The 23,034-nt window shown below is 41.7% G+C and overlaps 1 protein-coding gene across 3 annotated transcripts in view; it reads left to right on the top strand.

Annotated features, from left to right (window-relative positions):
- PDE4B (phosphodiesterase 4B) overlaps positions 1-23,034 on the top strand; it is a 196,000-nt gene that overhangs the window by 29,165 nt on the left and 143,801 nt on the right. The window contains exon 1 of one of the 3 annotated variants that reach the window (XM_074831799.1): positions 12,351-12,469. The exons of the other annotated variants lie outside the window; for them this stretch is intronic. Coding sequence (XP_074687900.1) covers positions 12,366-12,469 — 104 coding nt within the window. The 5' untranslated portion in view covers positions 12,351-12,365. Of the gene's footprint in view, positions 1-12,350; positions 12,470-23,034 lie in introns of those variants that run through there. 3 annotated transcript variants of the gene reach the window in all.

Here is a 23,034-nt window from a genome sequence, read left to right as displayed (position 1 = left end):
AATATGGCTTTATTTTCCATGAAACACATGCACAGATTCAATCCCTTATTTCAGATAAACCTCTACCACTGGGAAGCACTGGAAGAAAACTTACTGTTAAGTTTTTAGGTTTCTCAAATATTTTTTGATCTCTCAACACTACAAATGGGTATTGCTGAGGGGTGGAGCAGATATTAAATAATTTAAGAATAAGACTCTGGGGAAACAGCAATATATTAGCTGATTTATTTTCTTCTTATGGTGAAAAAACCCTGATTTTTTTTTTTTACATTGGACAGAACACTTGGTTGATCTACTAGTATGTCCTGATAAATACAGACCTTCCTTGTGGTGTGGTACACTGTAGTATACTCACATTTTCCACGTCGCTAGATAGTGCACTTAAATAGGAATCAGGTTTGACCCAGATTACTTTGAGTTTTGACTATTTCCAATGAAACTGATTGACAAAAATGAAAGAAGAACTTGGAGTAAGAAGGCTGACGGGAGTATGTTAGGTTCGTCAGCCATTAGATGAGACGAGGAGGGAGGAGAGACGTGCAGATAGGAGGAGGAGGTATTTTCTGACATTACAAACAACATTAGAGTAGGAAAAAGAACTGCTTCAGAACTTCCCAGGGGTGCAGACAGGCTCCAGTGGCTTCCGAGATGGGGCCCTACCATGAGTGGTAGAGCTGAGCTGGATGGCCAGAGGGGGAGAAGGGGGTTACACTGCAGGGTCTGGCCTGAGCGACCCTGCTGCCAGATGCGTCCACCAGCCTCTTCATCTCAGCAGCTTCCCTCTCCGCAGCAGCAGCCGCCAGCTGGCTCTGCTGTCATTGGCAGAGAAAGCTCTGGGGACGTGGATTTTATTTTTTTCTTTTTTCTTTTTTGTTGTTGTTGTCATAATAATCTGCTACATTAGGAAGCTGCCTACTTTGCTACAGTCTAGAACTTGTATGGACCAGAAAAGGAGAGCTTTTATGGGTAGAATCAGGATGCCTGCACTCACTAGAACTGAATTTACCTTTCTATGTTCAGTGTAACGTTGTTTAAAGGCCTTCTGCTTTTTTTTTTCCCTAAGCCAGCAAGTTGCATTTTATCATGACAGAGCAATTTTTTGCAGCTTTCTCCACAACAGATTTAAATGCTATGAAAGCAAAACATGTGCACGGCAGTTAATGGAATTAAATGGGAACTATTTTATCAATTTGCCCTGAATCAATCCGTACTCATGTGGAGAAAGAGGTTTTGTTGCACTTCCAGTAGCTCCATGTGTCCAGCATTATGTAGTTCAGTTACTGCTAGCATGATGATTTTTCATTGTGTACAGTGTGTGGTGCGTCATGATGCAGACCTCAGCAAAGGAGTCTTATTCTGAATAAAAATGTACTGCAGGTAGATTCTTACATATGCATATACTGAATAATTTCCATTTCATTGCATATTTGTCTTGGTACCGCAACTTCTTGGATTCCTGTTTTATTGATTTCTGACGTAACTAGCTGTCTAGACGTTGGCATGGAAAAGCAAGCATGTCGTACCATCTGAAAGCATACCTCCTGAAAGGAAACATAAGGAGACATTAATCTCATTTTATCAGGAAAAGAAAACAGAAGTCAATTGATTTTTCTCTCAGCTCAGGCACAGCTTTTACACTGATACAGGTTGACAAAGTGCAAGTACAACAAAAATGTTTAAGATTTAACACTGGTGTGTAGTTTTTACCATAGTATCATAGTATTACTGCATGTTCTTGAAGTGTGCAGAACGTAGTTTGTAAATTAACAGTTGCCTCCTGCTTTTTCAATATCTAAAGAACCACATAAAGAGCTATCTGGAAATAAGAAACATTTTGTGCTGCTACTTCATTTCAAAAAGCTTTAATGAACCCTGCTGACACTGTACATATGCAGGTAATAATTGCATAATGATGGACAACTTCATTAGGTTAGAGGGAAGGTTTTCTTTCATAACAATAATGCAAAATTAGCTCTTCCATTTTATTGGGTTCATTAGTACTAAGGTAATTGGGGAGTCTGAACCTGTACTGAGCCCAGTGCATTCTGGAGCTCATGCCACAGAAATGAGGTCTGAGGCAATTCGGCAATGTTCCAAAGGCATTCAGTCCTTGTAGGTTCAAGGGTATTTTCATATCTCTGTTCCATAAAATGGTATACCAAGTCATTTTATGTATTATTGTTTAAAGTTAATGTTTATCATAGACCTAATCATCCAGTTGTGGCTGAAGTTCTGTTTGTTGGGTGCTATGTACTGCAGTGTTTCTCTTTTTTTAAGCAGAGAAGACAAGATGGGGGGGAAAAAAAGAGTTGCCAGAATGAACATGTTAAAAGCATTCTATCCTTTATTGCTTAGGCAAACAATCCTCTTACTTATCTATGGATTATTTTATTTTGTGTTTTTTCTGAGGGGGATGGGGAAAGAATGAAAAGCAATCAAATATGACCTGTGGAAACTCAAGGAGAGGTCTAGGCAGGAGGAAGGCAAGAAGGGCTAGGCAGGAGCCTAGCCACTAATCCTAGCCACTAATTAGACAGCACACTAATCCTGAGGGAAACAGTTTCTGGATGACTCTGCGTATGTTCTAACTGACGCCATCAGTTTGTCACTACTGTGTCAGGCTGTCCTTAGGCTGTCACAGCTCTGAGAGTCAGCTGCTGGAATGACAGACCAATGCTGTTGGGAGAGGCAAGGCTTTGAAGACCTGAGCCAGAGTCCTTCTCAGCCTTCCAAATCTGACCATCGCTGCTGAAACTCCCTTCGGCATCAGGCTTTTTATCTGTTTCTCTCAGGTGAGGACCTGGGGTTAGTAACCTACACGCTTATTGCCTCCAGGGCCTTTGCCTCTGCAAGGGGTTGTAAATGCCTAATGGATACACTGCCAGCCTCAAGGTGGCTTGTAATCCAGCTCTCTGCTTCTCAGTTAGACTTCAGTGCCAGCTTTCAACTCTTTATTAAACCATCCTTAAGAGATTTGAATGCGTGTTTCCTGAAGATTTGCAAACATATATACAGGCTATTACTGTTCAGATGTTGCAGAATGCAACGTGGGGACTCATTTACCTAGCTAAGAAAGTAAAATCAAGTAAATCCAGGTCCTGATGCTATTCATACAACATAGTACACCTTCTGGGAAAATAAGCAATGTTCACAGCGTGAGACACTTCTGTTCCTAGCCCTTCCTTATCTTCAAAAACTGGAATTTTATCTCGAAAAATCAAGTTCCCATGAATTTTCATAGCAATAGCATTTGCTTTTAAGAGGCTTAGGTAGTGTACTCTGGTAGAAGTATTTCCTTAAGACATACAGGCCCGTGTTGCTGGGGAGCCTTAGACAACCTTCTGGTGTTTCAGTGCTGTAGCTCTCCCCAGGCACTTAGGCCAGCATTTGGAGTTTCTTCTTTGCCCAATATTGTAGATGTATTTTGTAATACTGGTGTCTTCCTATGAATATGCTAAAAGCACAGAGTAGGCAATGTAAGTTTTCTGACTTAGATATATTTGTCTATATTGGCGCCTCTTCTTGCAGCTTCAGATAACCTTAAATTAGGAGATTTTACTCATCTGGGCATATATGTTTCTGTGGGATTCCCTTACCTCACAACCTGGAATGTATTCCTATTTCTACCAAAGCCTGTTCATACTGCAGCTTTCACAGGAACAGAAATAGCAGCATAATGACCATCAGTATGAGTAGACTGAGTTGGAGCAGTGTTTCCTCTGTCATAAAATCAAGCTGTTCTTATGCGCCACAGATGGAGACACGTCTCTGCTGATGGGTAAATGGCATGGCACTCAGTGTGAGATTTGCACGGTTCCTGTTAATGGCTGAGTGATTGGGAGTCCCACTGTAGGAGTTCATACTCAGCTGAGGATCTAATTCCTATACATTAACACACGAGTGCTCATTTAAAAGGTTCTCAGCCCATTTGTCTTATTCTGTCCCCTCTCAAGCAAGTTAGGTGGGTAGGAAATTGGAATATTTATATAAAACCCAGATGAGGCAGGTGAGCTCATTTTCCATGAGTACTCAGTCATTACAATCATGAGCACTTTCACAGTGTATTCAAGGGCTTGACTTCCTGAGGGCTGTCACAACTCTAGGCTCCCAGCATCCTTCTTGCACATCCGTTACGGTACGCAGCGCCTAAGGGAGCGGTGTTCTGGTTTTGGGGGAGGGCTGTGGGGTCACAGAGTATTGTGGCTGGGAAGCACGTTATTTCCACTTCGAAGCAGAGAGCTTTGAGTTACCCTGTTGTGCAGGTGGATTGCAGTACTCCAGAGATGAACTGGGTTTGCTCGTGGTTATCAGAGTAAGTGGGGAGCATTCTGTATTTAAGTACTTCTTTAGTGGTTGACTTAATCAGGAAAGTTTTCAAAGCAAGTAGTAATTATACCTATCTCTTAACTATGATCACTATAAATTAATGTCGGCAAGCCGCAGCCACCCTTAACTTATGAGATCTGAGTATCAGTCTGTTTTCCAAAGCCTTCTCTTCCCCCTTAGGGAATGTGTCCTTTTAAATCTAGTCAAGGTCTGCATTGTCAGACTGGATCCCTTAACAAACTATTCTGCTGAGCTGCTGGAGGTCAGAGGTGGCGCATGAAAACAAACGGCTCTTGCGTTGTCCCTCCGGTGTTTGTAGACTGGCTGCCTCCAGCCATTGCTGGGCTTGCTGCTTACTTTTCCAACAGTTTGCTCTTAGATTAAAGCAATGTATACATTCAGTAAACATACTCATCAAAAGGTCACGGCGTATTCATAAATTATTACAAGGCAGCCCTTTTTATTTGATACTGAGCTCTTTCAGTTCCAGGTGAAATGGATGGAAGCTGCAAATGTTGCCTATTTCTGAATCACAGCCACGAATGCATTATTTATTTATTTTTGTTCTCAAAGACAGCTGGTAACAAAAGACAAAGGATGTCCTTACCACAAAAACCCCCACACCTCAAGCCCCCCCAAAACCCCAAAGAACTCCATTGTCATTTGACTGATATTTGCAAGACAAATGTCCTTAAATATTGAGAAGAATGTATGAGGAACAATCCTACTGTCTCAAGAGATCTCTTCACCAGCGTATTGGTAATGAGATGCAGGTGATTACATTGGCATAATAGCAAAGAAGGATCAAAAGAGAGAATACAGTGCAGGATGGAGAAGGTAACACTGGAAGAAGATGCACATTGAAAGGGAAGTTGGTGTAATGAGAAGCCCACGCTTCCTGCAAACGTGATCTTGAAATGGGCTTCTCTTGAGTACAATATCTTGGCAATCTCTGTAAGTCTAGGACCTATAGTCAGCTGCTGCCTTTTCTGGTAGCTTATGGAAGCGTTAAGCTATTACCTCCATTGACATAAGGATGTTTTCTCACACTCTCTGCCTACAACAAAAACACCTTCCTAAATCACCAAGACCTAAGGCTTTGCCCTGTTTTCAGGAAAGGATTGATGAAAATCTGCACTACTGTGCTTAAAACCTGCCTCCATAATGGAAAAGAATAATCTTTAAATGTCAGGCTTTGCTATTTTTACAGCATAGAATCATAAAATCCTAGAATGGTTTGTGTTGGAAGGGACCTTAAAGACTATCTTGTCCAACACCCCTGCCCCGGGCAGGGACACCTTCCACTAGCCCAGGTTGCCCAAAGCCCCGTCCAACCTGGCCTTGAACCCTTCCAGGGAGGGGGCAGCCACAGATTCTCTGGGCAGCCTGTGTCAGGACCTCACCATCCTCACAGGGAACAATTTCTGCTTTATAGCTCATCTAAATCTCCCCTCTGTCAGTTTAAACCCATTACCCCTCATCCTATCCCTACCCCCCTGATCAAGAGTCCCTCCCCCCTTTCCTGTAGCCCCTTTAAGTACTGGGAAGCCGCTCTAAGGTCTCCCTGGAGCCTTCTCTTCTCCAGCTGAACCCCCCAACTCTCTCAGCCTGTCCTCACAGGGGAGCTGCTCCAGCCCCCCGAGAATCTTTGTGGCCTCCTCTGGCCCCGCTCGAGCAGGTCCGTGTCCTTCTGATGTTGGTGCCCCCAAAGCTGGACCCAGCACTGCAGGGGGGTCTCCCGAGAGTGGAGCAGAGGGGGAGAATCCCCCCTCGCCCTGCTGCCCACTCTGCTCTGGGTGCAGCCCAGCACATGGGTGGCTTTCTGGGCTGCCAGTGCACGTTGCTGGCTCACAGTCAGTTTTCCACCCCCAACCCCCCCAAGTCCTTCTCCTTGGGGCTGCTCTCCATCCCCTCCTCGCCCAGCCTGGATTTGTGCTTGGGATTGCCCCGACCCATGGGCAGGACCTTGCCCTTAGCCTTGTTGAACTCCATGAGGTTTGCCCGTCCCACCTCTCCAGCCTGCCCAGGTCCCTCTGGATGGATCCTTCCCTCCCTCCCCTCCATCACACCACACAGCTCGGTGTCAGCAGGGAACCTGCTGATGCCAGCGCCCATCGATCGCACTGCCCATGGGAGCGCTTACCTTGCTGTATGCCTTCGCAATTGCCATACACTGCATGTCTGCTCTAGACAATTATTACTGTTTGTCTTGTACTTGTCAGTTGTTATTTTACAATGAAAAAAAATTTTGTAACAAGTTGTAAATGCTTACAGTTGGTCAGCTTGTTGTGAACTGAATGTGAATTTTCTTCAACCGTGTTTGGAAAGCGTTGAAGTTTTTTTGAGAACAGTCTTTATGCTTTGGGTTGGAATTTCATTTACTCAAGTTCTGTAAACTGGGACTCCACAGAAGGCTAAGTAAAAAATGTCAGGACTCTGCTCTGTAGGATAGAAATATTTTCCGATAGGTTGTTTCATTGTATTCAGAGCATATTTGTATTGCTTAGGATTCACAAAACATTAACCACTAACAGTATTTGACAGCATACTCCCTTTGTAGTGTACTTGCTCAAAATAGCCTCAAGGTGGACTTGAGAAATGGGTTTGGTTTCAGTGGTTGGTTAAAATATTTTAGAATCAATTAAAAGGACTTAAATTGATGCTAATTCACAAAGTGCAATCTGAAAAATATTATGAATTAAGATCATGGATCTGTTCTGTAACAATAGATGTGGGAGAAATTACAAATTCTCCCTGTGGCCTGAGGTGACAATTGCATTTCTGTCCGAGTGTTCCTGATCGAGATGACTCACGCGCTCACCATTACCTCTGTCATTGGACCTCTCATCATTCAGACTCAAATATGAGACCTGGCTTTTTACTCCGTCTTTCTGTTAGTTGAGTTATTCTCGCTTGTTATGTAAATCTGAGAAGAACTATAAAATTGAGAAAGTGTGACCTTGCTTCTGTGCTGAAGGGCTGGGGGATGAAGCAAGAGAACATGGCAGGAGATAGTCAAGCACGATACTGAGGGTTGTGTTATTAACTGTATAAACAATGAGTATGGAAGTGAGCTCGAAAATGTATAGGGCTGATGTTTTGAAAACTCACTTAAAGTTGTGTGCATGACAACATAGGGCAAATATTAGCAGATCTTCAAGCGATGCAATTTTTTGGTCATATCAGTCGACATTTGGAAAACCAGGAGCATAGCATTAAGGTTTGAAGTTGTCTCTGCGATAAGTGACTAGACGCTTGAAAATGCTGTCAATGGGAGCGCAACTCGCCCCCCAAGCTGGTGACAGTTGGAGTAGTCAACCTGGAGGTTAAGCATTTAGTTGGTTGGTTGGTTTTTTTTATTTAGTGATTCTCATCCCAACAAACACTGTATTTCATTGTTAAAAATCTAATTTCCAAGTTGTTAAAGATAAAATTGCTCTCATAAGGAAGGTCTTGGTTAATTTCTGGTTTCTCTTGTTAATGTGTTATGAAGGTAAAGAGAAATAAATTAAAATTATTTCAAGACTGTAGGGAAAATATTTCCTATGTAATAAACACCACAGGTTTGTTCATTCAAATGTACTGGGGTGGAAGCTGATTTCTTGGTGAAAGAGCAATTGCTCGTTGTAAATGACTGGCAGCACTCATTGTCAAATCCAAATTTTTTTCTTTGCAAACTGAATGGTCCTGTGTAGTAGTGATACAAACTTGAAATGGCATCGCCTGAGGCAAATAATGTCCTGTCTAATGTATTTGATTTTGCAAAGATAACAAGCTGAGTTACAGTTTTGCTTTCACTTACATTAATGGTTCAAGAAAAGGGAAGATAAGAAACTGAAACAGATTATTAAATCTGCCTTTTATTGTGGTATCACATAAGGCAAAAGCTAGCGATGCCTTAAAGAATCTTTTGAAAAAATGTAGTATTTTGTGCTATATAGAGAAAAATAGAATATATAATGTATTTTTGTTAGATTTACAGCAACTAGGGGGTTTGGTAGAGCATTTGGTTAAATATCTAATGAATAATTCAGGGTGGCTAATTTATGAACCCTGCCATGTAGACTAAAAGCCAACTTTCAGGGCCTTAGACGAAGAGAATAAATACACAGCGTTTAGCTAAACAGCAGCCAAATTGGGAAGTTAGTGTGGCAGGAGGGAGCAATGTGATAAGCCTGGGAACCTTTGAAGGGCATCAGCTGTTGGCTGAAAGACGGAATTGATTTAATTCTGATAGATTTTATTTTTTTTAATAGTCAATATTAAAATCTCTCCCTAGAAGCACTAAGCCTATTGTATTAATAAAACACTAAGTTACATGAGCAGAAGCGTCTTGATATAAGCACACAGGTGGACTTCAGGACCTTCGTGTCTATACTCTAATTCTGTGAAGTGGTTTTGTTGAACAAGTATCTGATCCATTTTGGACGCTGTACTTCTGACAGGCGTGATATGGAACTGGAAAACAAAGGGGAGGATGTTTCCCTGATGAGCTTGCAGTCTTAATTAACAGGACTTAACAAAAACAATTACCACAGATAAAGGTTAAAAAGAGGTAGGAGAGATAAAAGTAAATCTCAAATGGGGACAAGAATTAAAGCAGAAACATTAATGTTCAGGAATACTTTGCCTCCACTGAGAACAGCAGATGTTAATACAAATGCTCTTCAGAGCTGCAAATGGCCTATTTTCATCCTGGATCTCTTGATCTACGTTTCCAGAAATTTAAATTTTGAGTTTCAAAGCCAAATAAAGAATTTCAGAGACTTTTAGAGCAGTGCATTGTTAACATCTGTCACTTTTCCACGTAGATGCAGTTTGAAGGCATTTTGGGTTCAAAGTAATACAGAAATCTCTAAAAACAGTGGTATGTTGCAGTTGGAAAATAACTTTTAATTTTCATTTCAGTGTGACCTAGTGTAGGCAATTACCTGATATTCCCCATTTGACGTAAAGGCCCTAGGTTGGAAATCCTGTAGCTTGTAACAATCGAGTAGATATGACTACTCTAAGGGAGAACCGTTCACAAAAATTACAAGTAATTTTATCTGAGTGAAAAGAAATAGCAGTGATCACTTAAAGTTTCAGAGCTGTTCAGTACCCTTCAGTTGGCCTTTTCTTGTGGCAGACATCTCCTTCAGGTAACTTTTTTGTTGAGAATGTACTGGTACAATTGTGATTATGGGGTACAATTTCATTTATTTATTTATAAGAGGCAATAGAGATGTGGGGTTTTTTACAGTGATCTGGTCTTTCATAGGGCTTCCTGAGTCTTTTAGGATCTAGGAACCAGGAAACTGTAATGGCGAGAATTTAGTGATGTTGAAGAATTGATCTGTGCAGCTTCTTGCAGCTGAAGTGAGTTTGGCTTCGTGCACTGAAGTTAAATTGATGTGATAACTGTGACTGGCTTTGTCACCGATAATTCTTGCCTTCAGCAACATATTAGAAAGGGCAAATGAATTAAAAACAGAACTGCTACTAACTACGCATTTTTATTTGACTTTCTTAATGTTAAATTAATTGTTGACAGAGATTATTTAGGTAGATTGGTTTTGTGCTGTAGTTTAAATTAAGCCATTGTGGTATTACTTAACATGCAGAAAAGATCCTTCCAAATTTTGAAAAGGTCACTACTGTTAATCATTTCAGGAAGGCAATAAAATATTCTAGTAATGACTCAACTGAAAGGAATAACCGAGATTAAAAACTTCTTAGTGCTTAATAAGTAGACGTGTGATATAAGGGGGCTTACGGAAGAGAAGCCTTTGCTGCAATGTTGAGATGGAAGACTGCTAGGTACAAGTGTTTGCAGCCATTTGTTAATTTTAATTAATTCATGTTGTTAACCCTTGTGACAAAGGTATTCAACTAACCATGCGGTATAGAAGAAGAATATTTTTGTGGGGTTTATCTGGTTTCAGGTTTTTTGGCTTACTGCCACAATTAAAAAATTGGAGATTCATCATGGGTTAGATTTTGGAGTCCTCTTTGCTATGGTAGGTATTTGTGGTTGAGCTTGATGAGCTGCAGAGCTCCCAGTGACTTCACTTGGAGTAAAGTGAGAAACTTCTGTATATTGAGATCCTTCTCATTTTCCAGCTGGGTACCCCAAACTGGACTCAAACTTTATGCATTTTTAAGGTTTTCATCAATAATATTAGTAGGTTTCTTGTGCTAATGGAAATGGCATTCACCTTGGTAAGGAGGAGTCAGTACTGAAGGTCTGAGCACATATGAATAATAGGTACCTAATGCAACCATCCCTGTTCAAGAATTATGACAAATATATTTTCCATGAAATAATTCTTTATTGAAAAATTGTCACAGGTCTTGTAGGAACAACATTCTATTTTTATTTTAAGACTTTTATTTTTAATCATTTTTAGTCATCCTTTCAGGTTCACAAAATTATTTTTGAAAATAATCCACAAACCTTCTCTACAGCTTGGTATTTATGTTAAATAGGACGTATAGAGATAGTACAAATAAAAGAATTGACAAGCTATGAGGTAGCTCAGAGTTATTTATTTAGCCATGCCTCTAATGAGGTCTTCCTTCCCCTCACCCTCAAAGTCCATGAATCCTGACTAATGTAGAGTTCCTTTAACTTACAGAACACACGAGCAGAATAAAATATTGAAGGATTTAGCATGGTAACATTTATATATGGTATTTTTGAACATCTGGACCACGTTTAATTGTATTTTGTGTATACCCAACAATGATCTTTTTACTATTGAGCATTTTATTCCGCCCAAGTGAAATGATTCTCTGAGGATGCTCTTGCCTCCTCTGTGCTCACAGTCTACAGGGCATGAGGAGCTCCTCATCCAGCACAGATCCTGCCTGAAAGGTGCACGGTTTCCTGTCCTGGTAACCTGCTCAGCTCTGGGATACATGGATGAATATTCCTACGGGTCAACAATAAATTGTCCTTAGTGTTCGAGCTTCAGCTACTTGCAGACTACTTGTATTTAGTAAATATTGTGGTCTAGAAGCTTCTTCTAATAGCCTGTGCTTTTACTCTGCATTTCATCCCATTATTCCTAGCAACACTTTTATCTTTTACCACTCTGATATGTTTTTTCCTTCTTGTATTACTACCTGGAAACCAATGGTGGCAATCAGCATAACTATATTATCTATAACATGCCTAAGATGGCTGTTTTCTTATTTTAATCTTTATACGAATCCCACAGGGCCTTTTATGCTTGTTTTCTATTTCCTTTCAAACCTCTCTAGTTTCTCCATAGCACAGACTGTCATTTCAGGTGTCAGCATTGTGTTTGTTTTTCTATGCCTGGACTATCCCTATTGTACTAACTTTTATTGATAAACAAAGGAGATTCTAATGTTTTAGACATGGGATCTAAAGAATCCAATTTCATTTGAGTGTCCTGCTGTTCTTGCATCTTTCGGGCTAATGCATTTTCCTGTCGATAATTTGTTTAGCTGAGGTTTTAATCAGCTGTAGCATCTATTTTTTTGTTCCTGCTTTTACCAATCTGTACCTTGTAAGAGAGTGTATGAATCGTCATTCAAGCTGAGGTGGAATATATTGACTTCACGTTTCTAATCTTGCATTTAATTTTTAGAAACATGGGAGACATCTTCATACCTTTAAATATTTTTAAGATACTGGCTAGCTTATTTAGCTTTTAAAACAGTGTTTTTTCATTCCACTGCAGTAATCCTTTCCTGAACTGGTTGGGTTGAGCCGTTTTGATTGGTGTGACGTGTGGGCCTCCTGCTGCTGTGTTTGGATTTACATTATATGCAGAAGATTAATCTACAGGTCATCAAGTTTAAGTCTTCTGAGGACAGACCAAGAGGAATTTTCTGTGCCGAATGTTTCTGAGTTGCTGTTTGTACAGAAGGTGCCTTACCAGCATCCAGATAGTGGTTGTCCGTACTTGTCTTTTGATTTACAGTAGGCAAAGTGATTGTAGGTGAACGCCCGCCTGCGTGGGGCGAGGCTGTGTTGGTTTATCCCCCGGTGCCCCAGGGGGAAGCGGTGGTATTGGTCTGCGCCGCTGATGGAGAGCAGCAGGAATGGAAGTGGCTCTTCGCTCCCGGGGGACTTCATCTCGCAGCCTGAAGCGTGGTCGGTGAACATCGTGGTTGGGTTCGAGGAGCAGAGGTATCACTCATGTTGATGCTTTGGTACTTGGGAGGGCTTGGATAATTTCGGGGCCTTGGAGACTGGCAGCGAGACCTTTAGTCACTCTGGGTGCTGTGTGAGGAGTGGGTGCCAGCAGCAGATGAGGGACAGAGGTGAGAGCAGACAGGCAGATGGAAAGAACCAGAAGTTATGTATGTTATATGTCACGTTTACTTCTTTAATTTGGAAGCAGCACTGCTTCTGCTTCTACAGCCTGAGAGAGCCCCTCTGAGTGTGTCAGAGTCCTGCTTTCTGGAAGAGCCCCTCACCATGCCCTCCGTCCGTCCATCTGAGGCTGCAGTCTGTCACCAGCCACGCGAAGGACGTGTGTGGCTGCTGGAGCCCTGAGCTCCCTGTCAGCTGAGGGGCTGCGAGGTACCAGGCACCAACAGAACAGGCGGCTGCCCGCAGGGGCGGCGGGAAGAGGGCAGCAGCTCGGCTCTGGGGATGGAGAGGAGCTGCAGAGGGCTGTCCTTCCCCTGTACACCCCCTGGATTGCTCGGGCTCTGCAGGACGGTCCCTGCCACCAGCAGCAGGACAAAGTCCTGCTCCGTGCCATGTGCTGGAGGAGAGGTTCCTGTGTGGGCCGTGCCAGAAGATGGAAGTGAGAAACAATCTTATTGCTACGGCCACCTCCGGCTCGCTGCCCTTGCCTCTCATCAGCCCCAGCAGCATTACTGCTCCCCGTCAGACCGCTTGTGAGATGCAGGCTTGCTTTCCTTCACCGCTGAGAAGCTGTGAGCTGCCTCTGCAAGGTACTGCGAGAGGCCCCAGGTACTCTCCTCCAACATCATTTTTAAGGTTATAGTAATTAAGGTACAAATTCTCCTGCAGCCAGGGTAAGTCCCAGAATGTGAGAGGCAGCGTTGCTCTGGGACATGTGCTTTTGCGGGAGCATGTGTTTTGACAACTCCCATATGTTGCCACCTACAGAAGGAAATGTAATTTCTGCCTGATCAGCCTGGGTGAGAACACTTAACGTTTCACAAGGCACTTTACTACTGACCAACCTTCCACCGCTTCGTACATCATCGTTCCAGATCTGTCATGTCATTTCTAGGGTCTGTAGATATATTTACAGCGTTGAAGTCTCAGCCGTTCCTGATGCACCAGCACCACATATGTTTTCCAGGAATTTTTAAGCTGCAGTGTGTGGGACAGTGGGCTCGGGAAGGTCTGTTGTGGGGAGGCTCTTTGGAGAGCAGGAAGCATCCTCCGGGGAGTACCTGAGCAATACATGTTGTCTCCTCATCCATCCCCATCTCCTGCACTGAAGGTTTCATTTGGTTGTCACCAAGAGATTATCCCAAAGTACAAATCAGATTTGTGAGAAAAGATTAAATTTACTTTTTACTTAAATTCATCCCAGATTTTGGATGTGGGTTTGTTTTTTTTCTTTTTTATTGGCAGACTGGCATCGCAGGGCACCATGCTGTGACTGAAGCAGTAGTAGGCCAAATCCAGTAGTTACACCAATTGCTGCTTAGGTTCATCTATTATTTTTAATTGGTCCTAATAAGCTATCTATTGTCCTGTGGATCATGCTGTTAAGTAGTGGGGTGTATATTCTTCATTTCTCCATTCTCAAAATATCTGTGTATAAAACAACCGCAGTTAAAACTGCAGTCCCTGACAGAGCACCGCTGGATTTTGAGGAGCTGGATTTTATGAGTTTTGGAAAACAACTTGCTTTTCAGTATAAGTAGTCCTTCAGTTAATGCATTAACTTTTAAGGGCTGGAAGTAATCAATAGTGTCCAGACGGAGTAAAAGTGAAAACTGTTTCAGTTTTCTTGTTGAAATAAGAATTGGAAATTTGGCCAGTCCAAACTTTGAGTTACTATATGATTGTGGGCAGTTCTGCTAAAACCAGAAGCTTGCACCATAAACCACAATTCTTTGTTCTGCTTCCAACACAAATTAGCCAAACTACTGCCTCATTTTGCCAGGGTTGTTTTCAGTGCCTATTGGTATGCTTTTAACACAACACAGTGTGAGAAGTAACATGCAGTTTCCATGATGTATTTCATTTGTATGTTTTTTCTTTCAGAGGTTCATAGTCATCCCATAAATTCTTTTCTGTATTTTAGTAGTTTTTCACTTACGGAATTAATACATATTGCAGATACAAATTATTCATACCTGTATGACTTGGTCTAGTGAATGTTGTGGTCAGGATCTATGGGCATCAAGCGTACCTAGTTTGTTGACCTCTAGTCAAAACCATGCGAAAAAGATTTGGTGGAAGCTCACTTTGACATAACCACAATTAGCAATTTCCATCAGGTTTCAATTAGCTCACTGTACGTGATGAGAAAAGAGAGGGAGAGCCTTGTCTTGGCTGTTGACTGATACCCAACATAGAGATTTCCTCTTCTTGGTGGCATGACCATCCTGTTGTCTTTCACGGCTGCCTTGGGGCTGCAGTATTTGCAGCTACCAGCTAGGTGAGGAAAGCCTTGTCTTGACGCAGCGCTCTGCAGAACTGGCACCCACCTCTGCTGGGTGAGACTGATTGTGTGGGACACCCAGTGTCACCCACTGGCACCTCCTCTGGCCAAAGAGGAAGGGGAGACTCCTGATGAGCCTCTGTTGCCCACCCCAAAGCGATGGGGCATTCTGGAAGCAGAGAGTAATGAGAGATATTTTTTTTTTTTTTTAATTTAAACGTATTCAAGGATGATTTTCTCCCTTTGAGAAGCATGACTGTTCAGATGATTCACAGTTGCTTTCTTGTAGGAATTTCAGCGCCACAGAATAAGCAATCACAATAGCACGTACTCGTCTTGCAGCTTGTTTACTTGAGAAAACATTCATAACACAAATCGTAATTCATTAATCCGTGTGCATCTTCTCAACTATAATTGTTAACTTAATTTTAGAATATTTTTAGCTGATTTCATGCTTATGATCTGCATGTCAGGTCTGTGTGTAGACATCACACTTGAAGAATACTTCCACTGAAAAGCCCCTATTTGTGCTGAAGAACTGAGCTGCTTTAATATTGAATTGTTGATATTAGGCTAACAGAGCGGATAGATACTTTTGCCTACAGCACTAGAAACATTGTTTTGTGCATCGTAATCCGTTACAATAAAAATTTTCTTGTTCTTGCAGTACACATCTCTATCTGGCTTGCTGAGCAATATTTTTGCTTGTAACCTCTATGTCCAGAAAGGCAAATATAACAGAGAAGCCTGAGGAAACATCCTTGGAGCAAATCACTTGCGTTTTCACATGTTACTTTTATGAAATGTTACAGAATTTTGCTGTGAAAACATGTGGTAGACGGAAAGAGACAAGGTAAGATACTCATCAGAAAGGCCTTGGCTTTTGTGGTTGTTTTTAATCTATATCTAGAATAGCAACAAAGTAAAGAGTTACATTTCTAGTAATCACCCTAGTGGTCTGGAGATGGCTAAATGCACATTGTCAGACTGAAAGTCGAGTTACAGTTTTTGGTTTTGGTTTTTTTTTTAAGACTTTGTACACAGTGGTCGATATTACCGTTCTGAGAAAACGAGGCAGTTATGAGATATTCTGCCCTACTGCAAGTAGTGACGTTATAGCTGCAGGATTTTGTGCAGTTCAGGGACCTCACCTCAAGAAGAAGACTTGGAGAGAATCTGAAAGAAAACGGCAGAAATAGCAAACATTGCTTATCAGGAAAGATTAAAAAATTGGTATTATTTACTCTTGAGGCAATTACTTCTAGTTATATAAAGTTTCAGAAGGAAACTTCTTTCCATGTCTGCTGCAGATAGGGCAAGAAATGATTAGCAAGTCCTGCAGCAAGGGAGATGATCAGGCTATAGGAGTTCAGAAAAGCTTTGAACAACATTGCCTGGGCAGGCTGTGAGGTCTTCAGCCTGACTCACGTGTTGAGTGAGGCTAGAAAGTTTTGGATTTAGTTGAACCCCGCTTCTCTAGGCTGAGAGAGTTGGGGGGGTTCAGCTGGAGAAGAGAAGGCTCTGGGGAGACCTTAGAGCAGCCTCCCAGGACTGAAAGGGGCTACAGGAAAGGGGGGAGGGACTGTTGATCAGGGGGGTAGGGATAGGATGAGGGGTAACGGGTTTAAACTGACAGAGGGGAGATTTAGATTAGAACTAAGGAAGAAATTGTTCCCTGTAAGGGTGGTGAGGCCCTGGCAGAGGTTGCCCAGAGAAGCTGTGGCTGCCCCCTCCCTGGAAGGGTTCAAGGCCAGGTTGGATGGGGCTTTGGGCAACCTGGGCTAGTGGAAGGTGTCCCTGCCCGGGGCAGGGGGGTGGGACCGGATAGGCTTTAAGGTCCCTTCCAACCCAAACCATTGAATGATCTGTGGTTATGTGATATACTTTGGACTGTGGAAAGAGACCAGATGATGTCTTTCTGTTCATAAGAAGGTGTGATAGATAGTCAAGGGAACTTCTGTGACAGCACTGAGAGAGATCTTTTGTGACAATGTAATATGTATCGTAAAATAACAGGGGCGAACATAAAAGAACATTTATCTTAAAAAATATTACTCATTTATCTACTTAAAGTCCCTTTTTAATGCAGGCATGTAGGTGAGTACAGATCTCATTCTACTACATAAAAACAAGAGACACGAGACATCTGCTGCTGTAAGTTGTCGTACTAAACCTCCCACCTTTTGCTTCTTTGGTGTGTGTTGGTACAAATGACTGTAAGGTATGAGGGCTGTATCTGCACTGAAAAGAACCTGGCAAGGGTATATAATGCAGTGAAAAAGGAGGATTGTAGCATTCACATGGCTGCTTTTACCTAAGTTTTTCTCCTTAAAAATCTCTTTGTTTGATGCGCTGCTGGCCTTGCAGTTACCCTGTGCAAAGTACAGTGGCTTCTTAATAATTGTAGTTAAAGTATATCCATCTGTAGTCGCTGGGAAGGTGTGAGTCACCTTACGTATGTATCTGTGGTTTTGAACCATAAATCAGAGTGGAAAACAATGGCTGGAAAGATTGATGACTGCAGTTATGTAGGACAGCAGAGGTCACGGATCCCATTTTAGTCGCCCCTACAGTCACTCTGTGATGGTGTTAAACGTGTCAGAGATGTTCCCCAGATAACCTTCCCATCCCCAGTGTGACTGTTCCCCGGGCACACCACACAAAGCTCAAATCCTCCAGGTCTCTTCAGTGGGTTCATTTTATTTGTTGTTTTTTTTCTCCTCTTTTTATATAGAGGTGCAGCTGTGATCTCTCCTGCCTCCCTTCTCCAAATATTTATCATATGTATTGTTGGAAAAGCTAGATTCCATTAGCAACCCCTCCACAGCGTGCATCCCCTCTCCCAGATGAGACCAAAGTTCTCTGTCCAGAGGAAGGAGATGATCTGTGAATTTTTTTTTTAAGTGTAGATCCTTAATTAGAGGGGAAAAAAAAAAGGCATAGTTGAATGAAACAGTGCAACACCTGCTGTGGACTAACTTTAGTGCAACTGTTATCAGCTTTTTAGGTTTTCCATGAGAAAAAAAAAAAATATTCTTCTGCAACAGACAGAGGTACAGTTTGGTCTCTGAGGTCTGCCACCTTGGTGACTATAGGAAGAGCTATCGTTGCTCTAGTCAAGTTTTGTCCGTGTTAGCAAATAATGGTAATAGGAGGCTCAGTAGAGCAAATCTGGAGAGGAAAACAGTGGTGAGGAAACAGTGTCCTTAGAGATTTGTTCTCAGGATTTCACTTTGGGCTGGTTCCATAAGCTGGGTGCCCGTTAGGAGCTGGAGAGCCCTGGGTTCATCTGGGGTGCCCAGTTCAGTGTCACCTGAGAAGCTCCAGGTTGTGTACCTCGAGACTGGCCCAGATTGCAACCAAAATACGGGACAGCCAGGGGATCTGCTTCCAAAGTCGGCTTCCAGTGTGAACAGGAGCAGGAATACAGGATATAAACCTGGTGACACTGATTGTTGGGCATTGATCATGGTCTCTTCCATCAGGAGATACACTTATCTTCTGCTTCAAGCAGTAGTGGCAGAAACCACAGCTCCTCTTTCTCCAAGTGGGGTGAGGGAGTATCTGCGTGCCTTGCATGGTGGTGTCCATCATCCGTATTGCTTCATCCTCACTTGGGAGGTTTTTGCATGATATAGAATGTGGAGACTAGTGTTGTGAATTGCCTTTATACTCTCATGTCAAGAATAATAACTGAAATAAAAATAAGATGAGGTAGTCGGCTACAAATCCACTACTACCTGGGTACTATGCCAGTTAATCAAGGGACCGTGGAAACAATAATACAGTCCGTATTTCGTGGCTGATGCTGTAGCTTCCACCTTTAAATTGGGTCAGTAAGAGTGAGGAGGAGCAGGGAGTCTGCTGGAAGCCTGCATACGTTGAAATCCATGTCAGTATATGTGTCTGTAGAAGGCGTATCGAGAGGAGGAAGAGCCACAGGGTTGTGAGGCACGAAAGGGATGCTGTTTAGTCTTGTGCCCCCTAAATTCTATCCAGGCTGTTTACGTAACAAGAATGAAATTTTTTTAAAAACCCTTGTACCTGTGTCTTGTCTGGCACTTCAGTGAGAATGAAATTGCTGTATTCAAATTATTTAAATGATATCCTGTGAAATCCTGATAATTATTATTTAAATACACATTTTTGATTGGGTTGAGAAACTGGCAAATGCTACAGCTCTCCCACAGGAGTTTTCACCCCTTTTCATTATTGGTGAATGATTTCAGTTATTGCCTGTATCCCCAAATCTCGTTCACATCTGCCTGTGGAGATGAAAATACTGTTAAGAGGGCAGTGGCTGTTTCTGTGTAATCTTATTGAGAAGTTAAATAATATGCATTTGTATTCTGTTTATCATCCATGCTGGAAGAGAAATATTTTTTTGTTTCAGAGAATGTTTCAGTTGGTTAGGGACGTATGTAGGGCTGAAAGTCCAGCTCTCCAATGTCAAAAACCACCAGGATTTTCATGGGCAGGATTTCATTTCATAGTTGTCTTTCTGACTACAGTATAAATCTTTGTATCGTTAATCTAATTCTTGGGCCTCATCTTGTTTTACAGAAGAGAATAGAAGGCAGCTCTTTATGTCAGCCAGGAACACTTTATACAAGGTTAATTATAATTTCGCGGATAATCCCTTACTTTGGTGCCAGCTGTTCTGGACAGAATTGGATATACCTACCCCGGGTTTGAAATACAGCAACATTACATCCTTAATAAGCTTTTATTCTGTTTATAATGCATCTTGCATGGCAATTGGCAGCCTGGATGAATATACCACTTAGTACCAGCCTCAGTAGTGTATTTCTCGATTGTTCTATTTTTAATTTAGTAGGACTTGTACTGTGAACCCCAGTCAAGCCATCCTTCTTTTGTATCAGTGACACTTGTGTTCTGCATATTTTATTATGAACATTACTTTCTGTCACTTACTCATAGGTTAATAGCCGCTTTGCTTCATGTGACGTGTTGTATGTCCCCTCACCTAGGATTTTGTGCAGTAAGATGAAGTCAGGCAATTTTCACAAAAAAAGAAACCCAATTAAATATAATTTCTATTATTTAAATATGAAAGTTGCCTAACAACTTCAAGGATTAAAATAAAGATTATTTCTTTTAGCTGTTAGCATCTCTGCTTACAAGCCTCTAAATGTCTTTTATGTTATGGAGAATTGTAAGGCTATAGTATAGTATAGTGTGGACCTTAATTACAGGCCCACCTGAAGGAAGGGGTGGCCATGGGAGTGCAGTTTTTGATGGCTGTGCTCTTAATAAAGAAGCCTTGTGTGGGGTGCAGGCCCCTGCGTGGCTCCGAAGGTGCCCGTTGGGTCACGATGGGCTCCAGTGGTTTCCCTCCCTACGTCAGCACAGCCCAGGGGACAGACTAACGAGCGTCAAATTATCCATCTCTGCCACCACCAGCAGTACTTCAGAACAATTAACCTTCTTATTCCACATTCGTAATGAGGTGACCTAACAAATTTTATAAATGGAATGAATTCTGTCCAGTTCCTGGGAGATTCTGCTTTGCTCCGAAGAGTCATTGAGTGCTGTCAAATCGCCGTCCTGATGATGGGAATGCTTTCTGCTGGGGCCTGTCGTTATGTCTTTGCTGGTTGTGAATGGAGATCCTTATTTTTAAACAAATTATAGAATTTTCAGATAGGCTTGATCCTGTTGCCTGCTTATGTAGTACAGGTTAATGCAAACAAATCAACAACAATAGCAAATGATTGTGTATTTCTCTGGGTTAGTGATAATGAGAACTAATTTAGGGTATTTATTTGTTTTGGAGGATGAATTATGATTTGTTCCTTTTCATTGAAGTGGGAACAATTTCTGAATGTCCCCTTCTTCATTAAGCAATAATTCTTACCAAAGGCATAGGGAGGACGCTTAAGACACCTAAAACCACATACACACAAAAAAGGATTTTTAGTGTTATTTGTAGTGCTTTAGAAGAGGGAGCGTTGGGAGTTTTGACCTTTAAAAACATATCTTTTGTGCCTTTTTGATATTTAAATTGAAACAGTATTCTTCCTTTTCACCTCCCTCAGGCTTTAGAATAGTTTTGTGAGACATTTAAATGAAAACTTGAATGGCTTTAAATTTTCTATATCCTGACGAAGAAATTAAGGCTGCCATTGTCACTGTGAAGAGAGAATGTGGAATCACAACAGAGGCAGGCAGGGTTGAGGTCTGCAGCTGCACATAAACCAGAGGAGCCTGAGGTACTTCGGGACAGTGAAAATTTAGCAAGAAGTAACAAGGGAAAGGTACTGAGACTTGCTAAAATAAGAAAGACGATGGAGTGGGGTCAAGTAAGTGGTGAGGGGCATGCTAAAAATTTGGATTCCTGTTGCCTTTTCTGTGTTTTGTGGTTATGCACACACTAAATGAGTGCCAGCACCCAGGTGCTGTTAAGATGCAGATGCTGTAAGAAATAAAATACTGCGTTCTCTGAGTTATCCCGAGGTGGGGACTGCACACAGAGAAAACACCCTTCTTGTTGGGGGCCTGCAATCAGCAGAGGTTAATAAGGGAAAATAAATGCTTACCAGTAAAATAATTATTTTTTTTAAGAAGTATGTCTTCAAGTGGAAATTTCCATTCTGTCTTGCAGTTTGGTGTGTTTGCGTGCTTGGACTTTCAAGTCACTTTGTGAAATGCCAGAAGTTATTCAAACACTGCAAGCAGCAGGAGTTACTCCTCTTTAATCATCAGAAATCAGTAGATTGTACCTTGTGGTGAGACGTAAAGCCTAACAGCATTAATTTCTGGCAGGTATTTTTCTTGCATAGGGTCTGATTCTGCTGGAATCATAAAACATGTTTTTGTAGTAACTGTTAAGGTTTGGAGTGAGGAATGTGGATGCTGTAGCAATGTTAGGATGTCTTGACTTCAACGAATCTGACTTTGCTTGGGTTTATTTCAGGAGGCAGTCTTACCTTCCTCAATGCATGCACTGATTTACTGACAAAGAAAACATGAGAGGAAATCAAGAAAGAAAAAAAAAAATTAAAAAAATCTTAGAAAACTTTCACATCAAGTAAATATACCTGTGTATTTCATGAAGCATATTTGCAGGTAGGAGCAAAGCCTGGCCACGCTGCAGTGAGGACCAGGTGGATCAGTCTTGCTCTTACTGGAACCTGCTCCCCCAGCGAGGCTGCCCTTGCCCGCTTCGCACCCCTGATTCAGTGGGACTCAAAGGATCTCATGATGTGCCTCAAGTATGTCGAGTTCTTTTGGCTGCCTAAAACTTTGAAATGCAAGCAGACTTTAACAGAAATGGCGGGGTGGTTCTTTGGGCTGTTTTTCATTGGGCGATTGTGCCAAAGAATGAGCATCTTTGAACACTTAACACGTGCCAGGCATTCAGCTGATTGATTAAAAAACAAATAAAGGGGAGAAAGGGCAAAAACCAGCAGAAAACAAACTGGCATTGGTTTTGCCCTTTTCAAACTTATTTGAAGAATAATTGGGTTTAATTCTGTTGATACTATGTCAGGGGGGTGGCCAGACTTATTGAAGTATATTCAGTCACAAGTCATTCGCCATCGATCTGCCAGTTTTCTGCACTGACATTTAATGGCTGTCAGTTGCTCATCATTCTAAGAACAGTGGTGGAGGGGAAAATGGTAGTCTGATAATGGGAAAGCAACCGTTATGTCAAGAAAATGTTTGAAATTCTGCAATTTAATTATTGCCTTCTACCATGAAAGACACAGGTGGGAGTCACTAACTCAAAAATAATCCCCAAAAAACAACCCACCCCAAACCAACCTCTTCTTCAATTCTGATTTGAAAACAGGTAATAGTGAGATTACGGTAGTATTTGGTAATGTTAAAAATGAGAAAATTGCATAATAAGAAAAAGATTAATCAGAGTAATCTTCTCAGGAAGGACCAACAGGTAACAGAAAAGGGGATATCTTTTGAAGTTCAAATGAAGATTTAAAATTGCATCCAAGAGTTGGGATATAAGCAAATATTGTGGGGAAAAAAAAAATACTGTGAAGCCCAGTTTATGAGATTTCTGCCTGAATAAGGTTTACTTATCTGTACTCAAAATCCGTTATTTGGTTATTAA

This window comes from Strix aluco, chromosome 8 (assembly GCF_031877795.1).
Source record: "Strix aluco isolate bStrAlu1 chromosome 8, bStrAlu1.hap1, whole genome shotgun sequence".
In the NCBI taxonomy this organism is placed as follows: Eukaryota; Metazoa; Chordata; class Aves; order Strigiformes; family Strigidae; genus Strix; species Strix aluco.
This window is presented reverse-complemented; position numbering and strand designations above follow the sequence as displayed.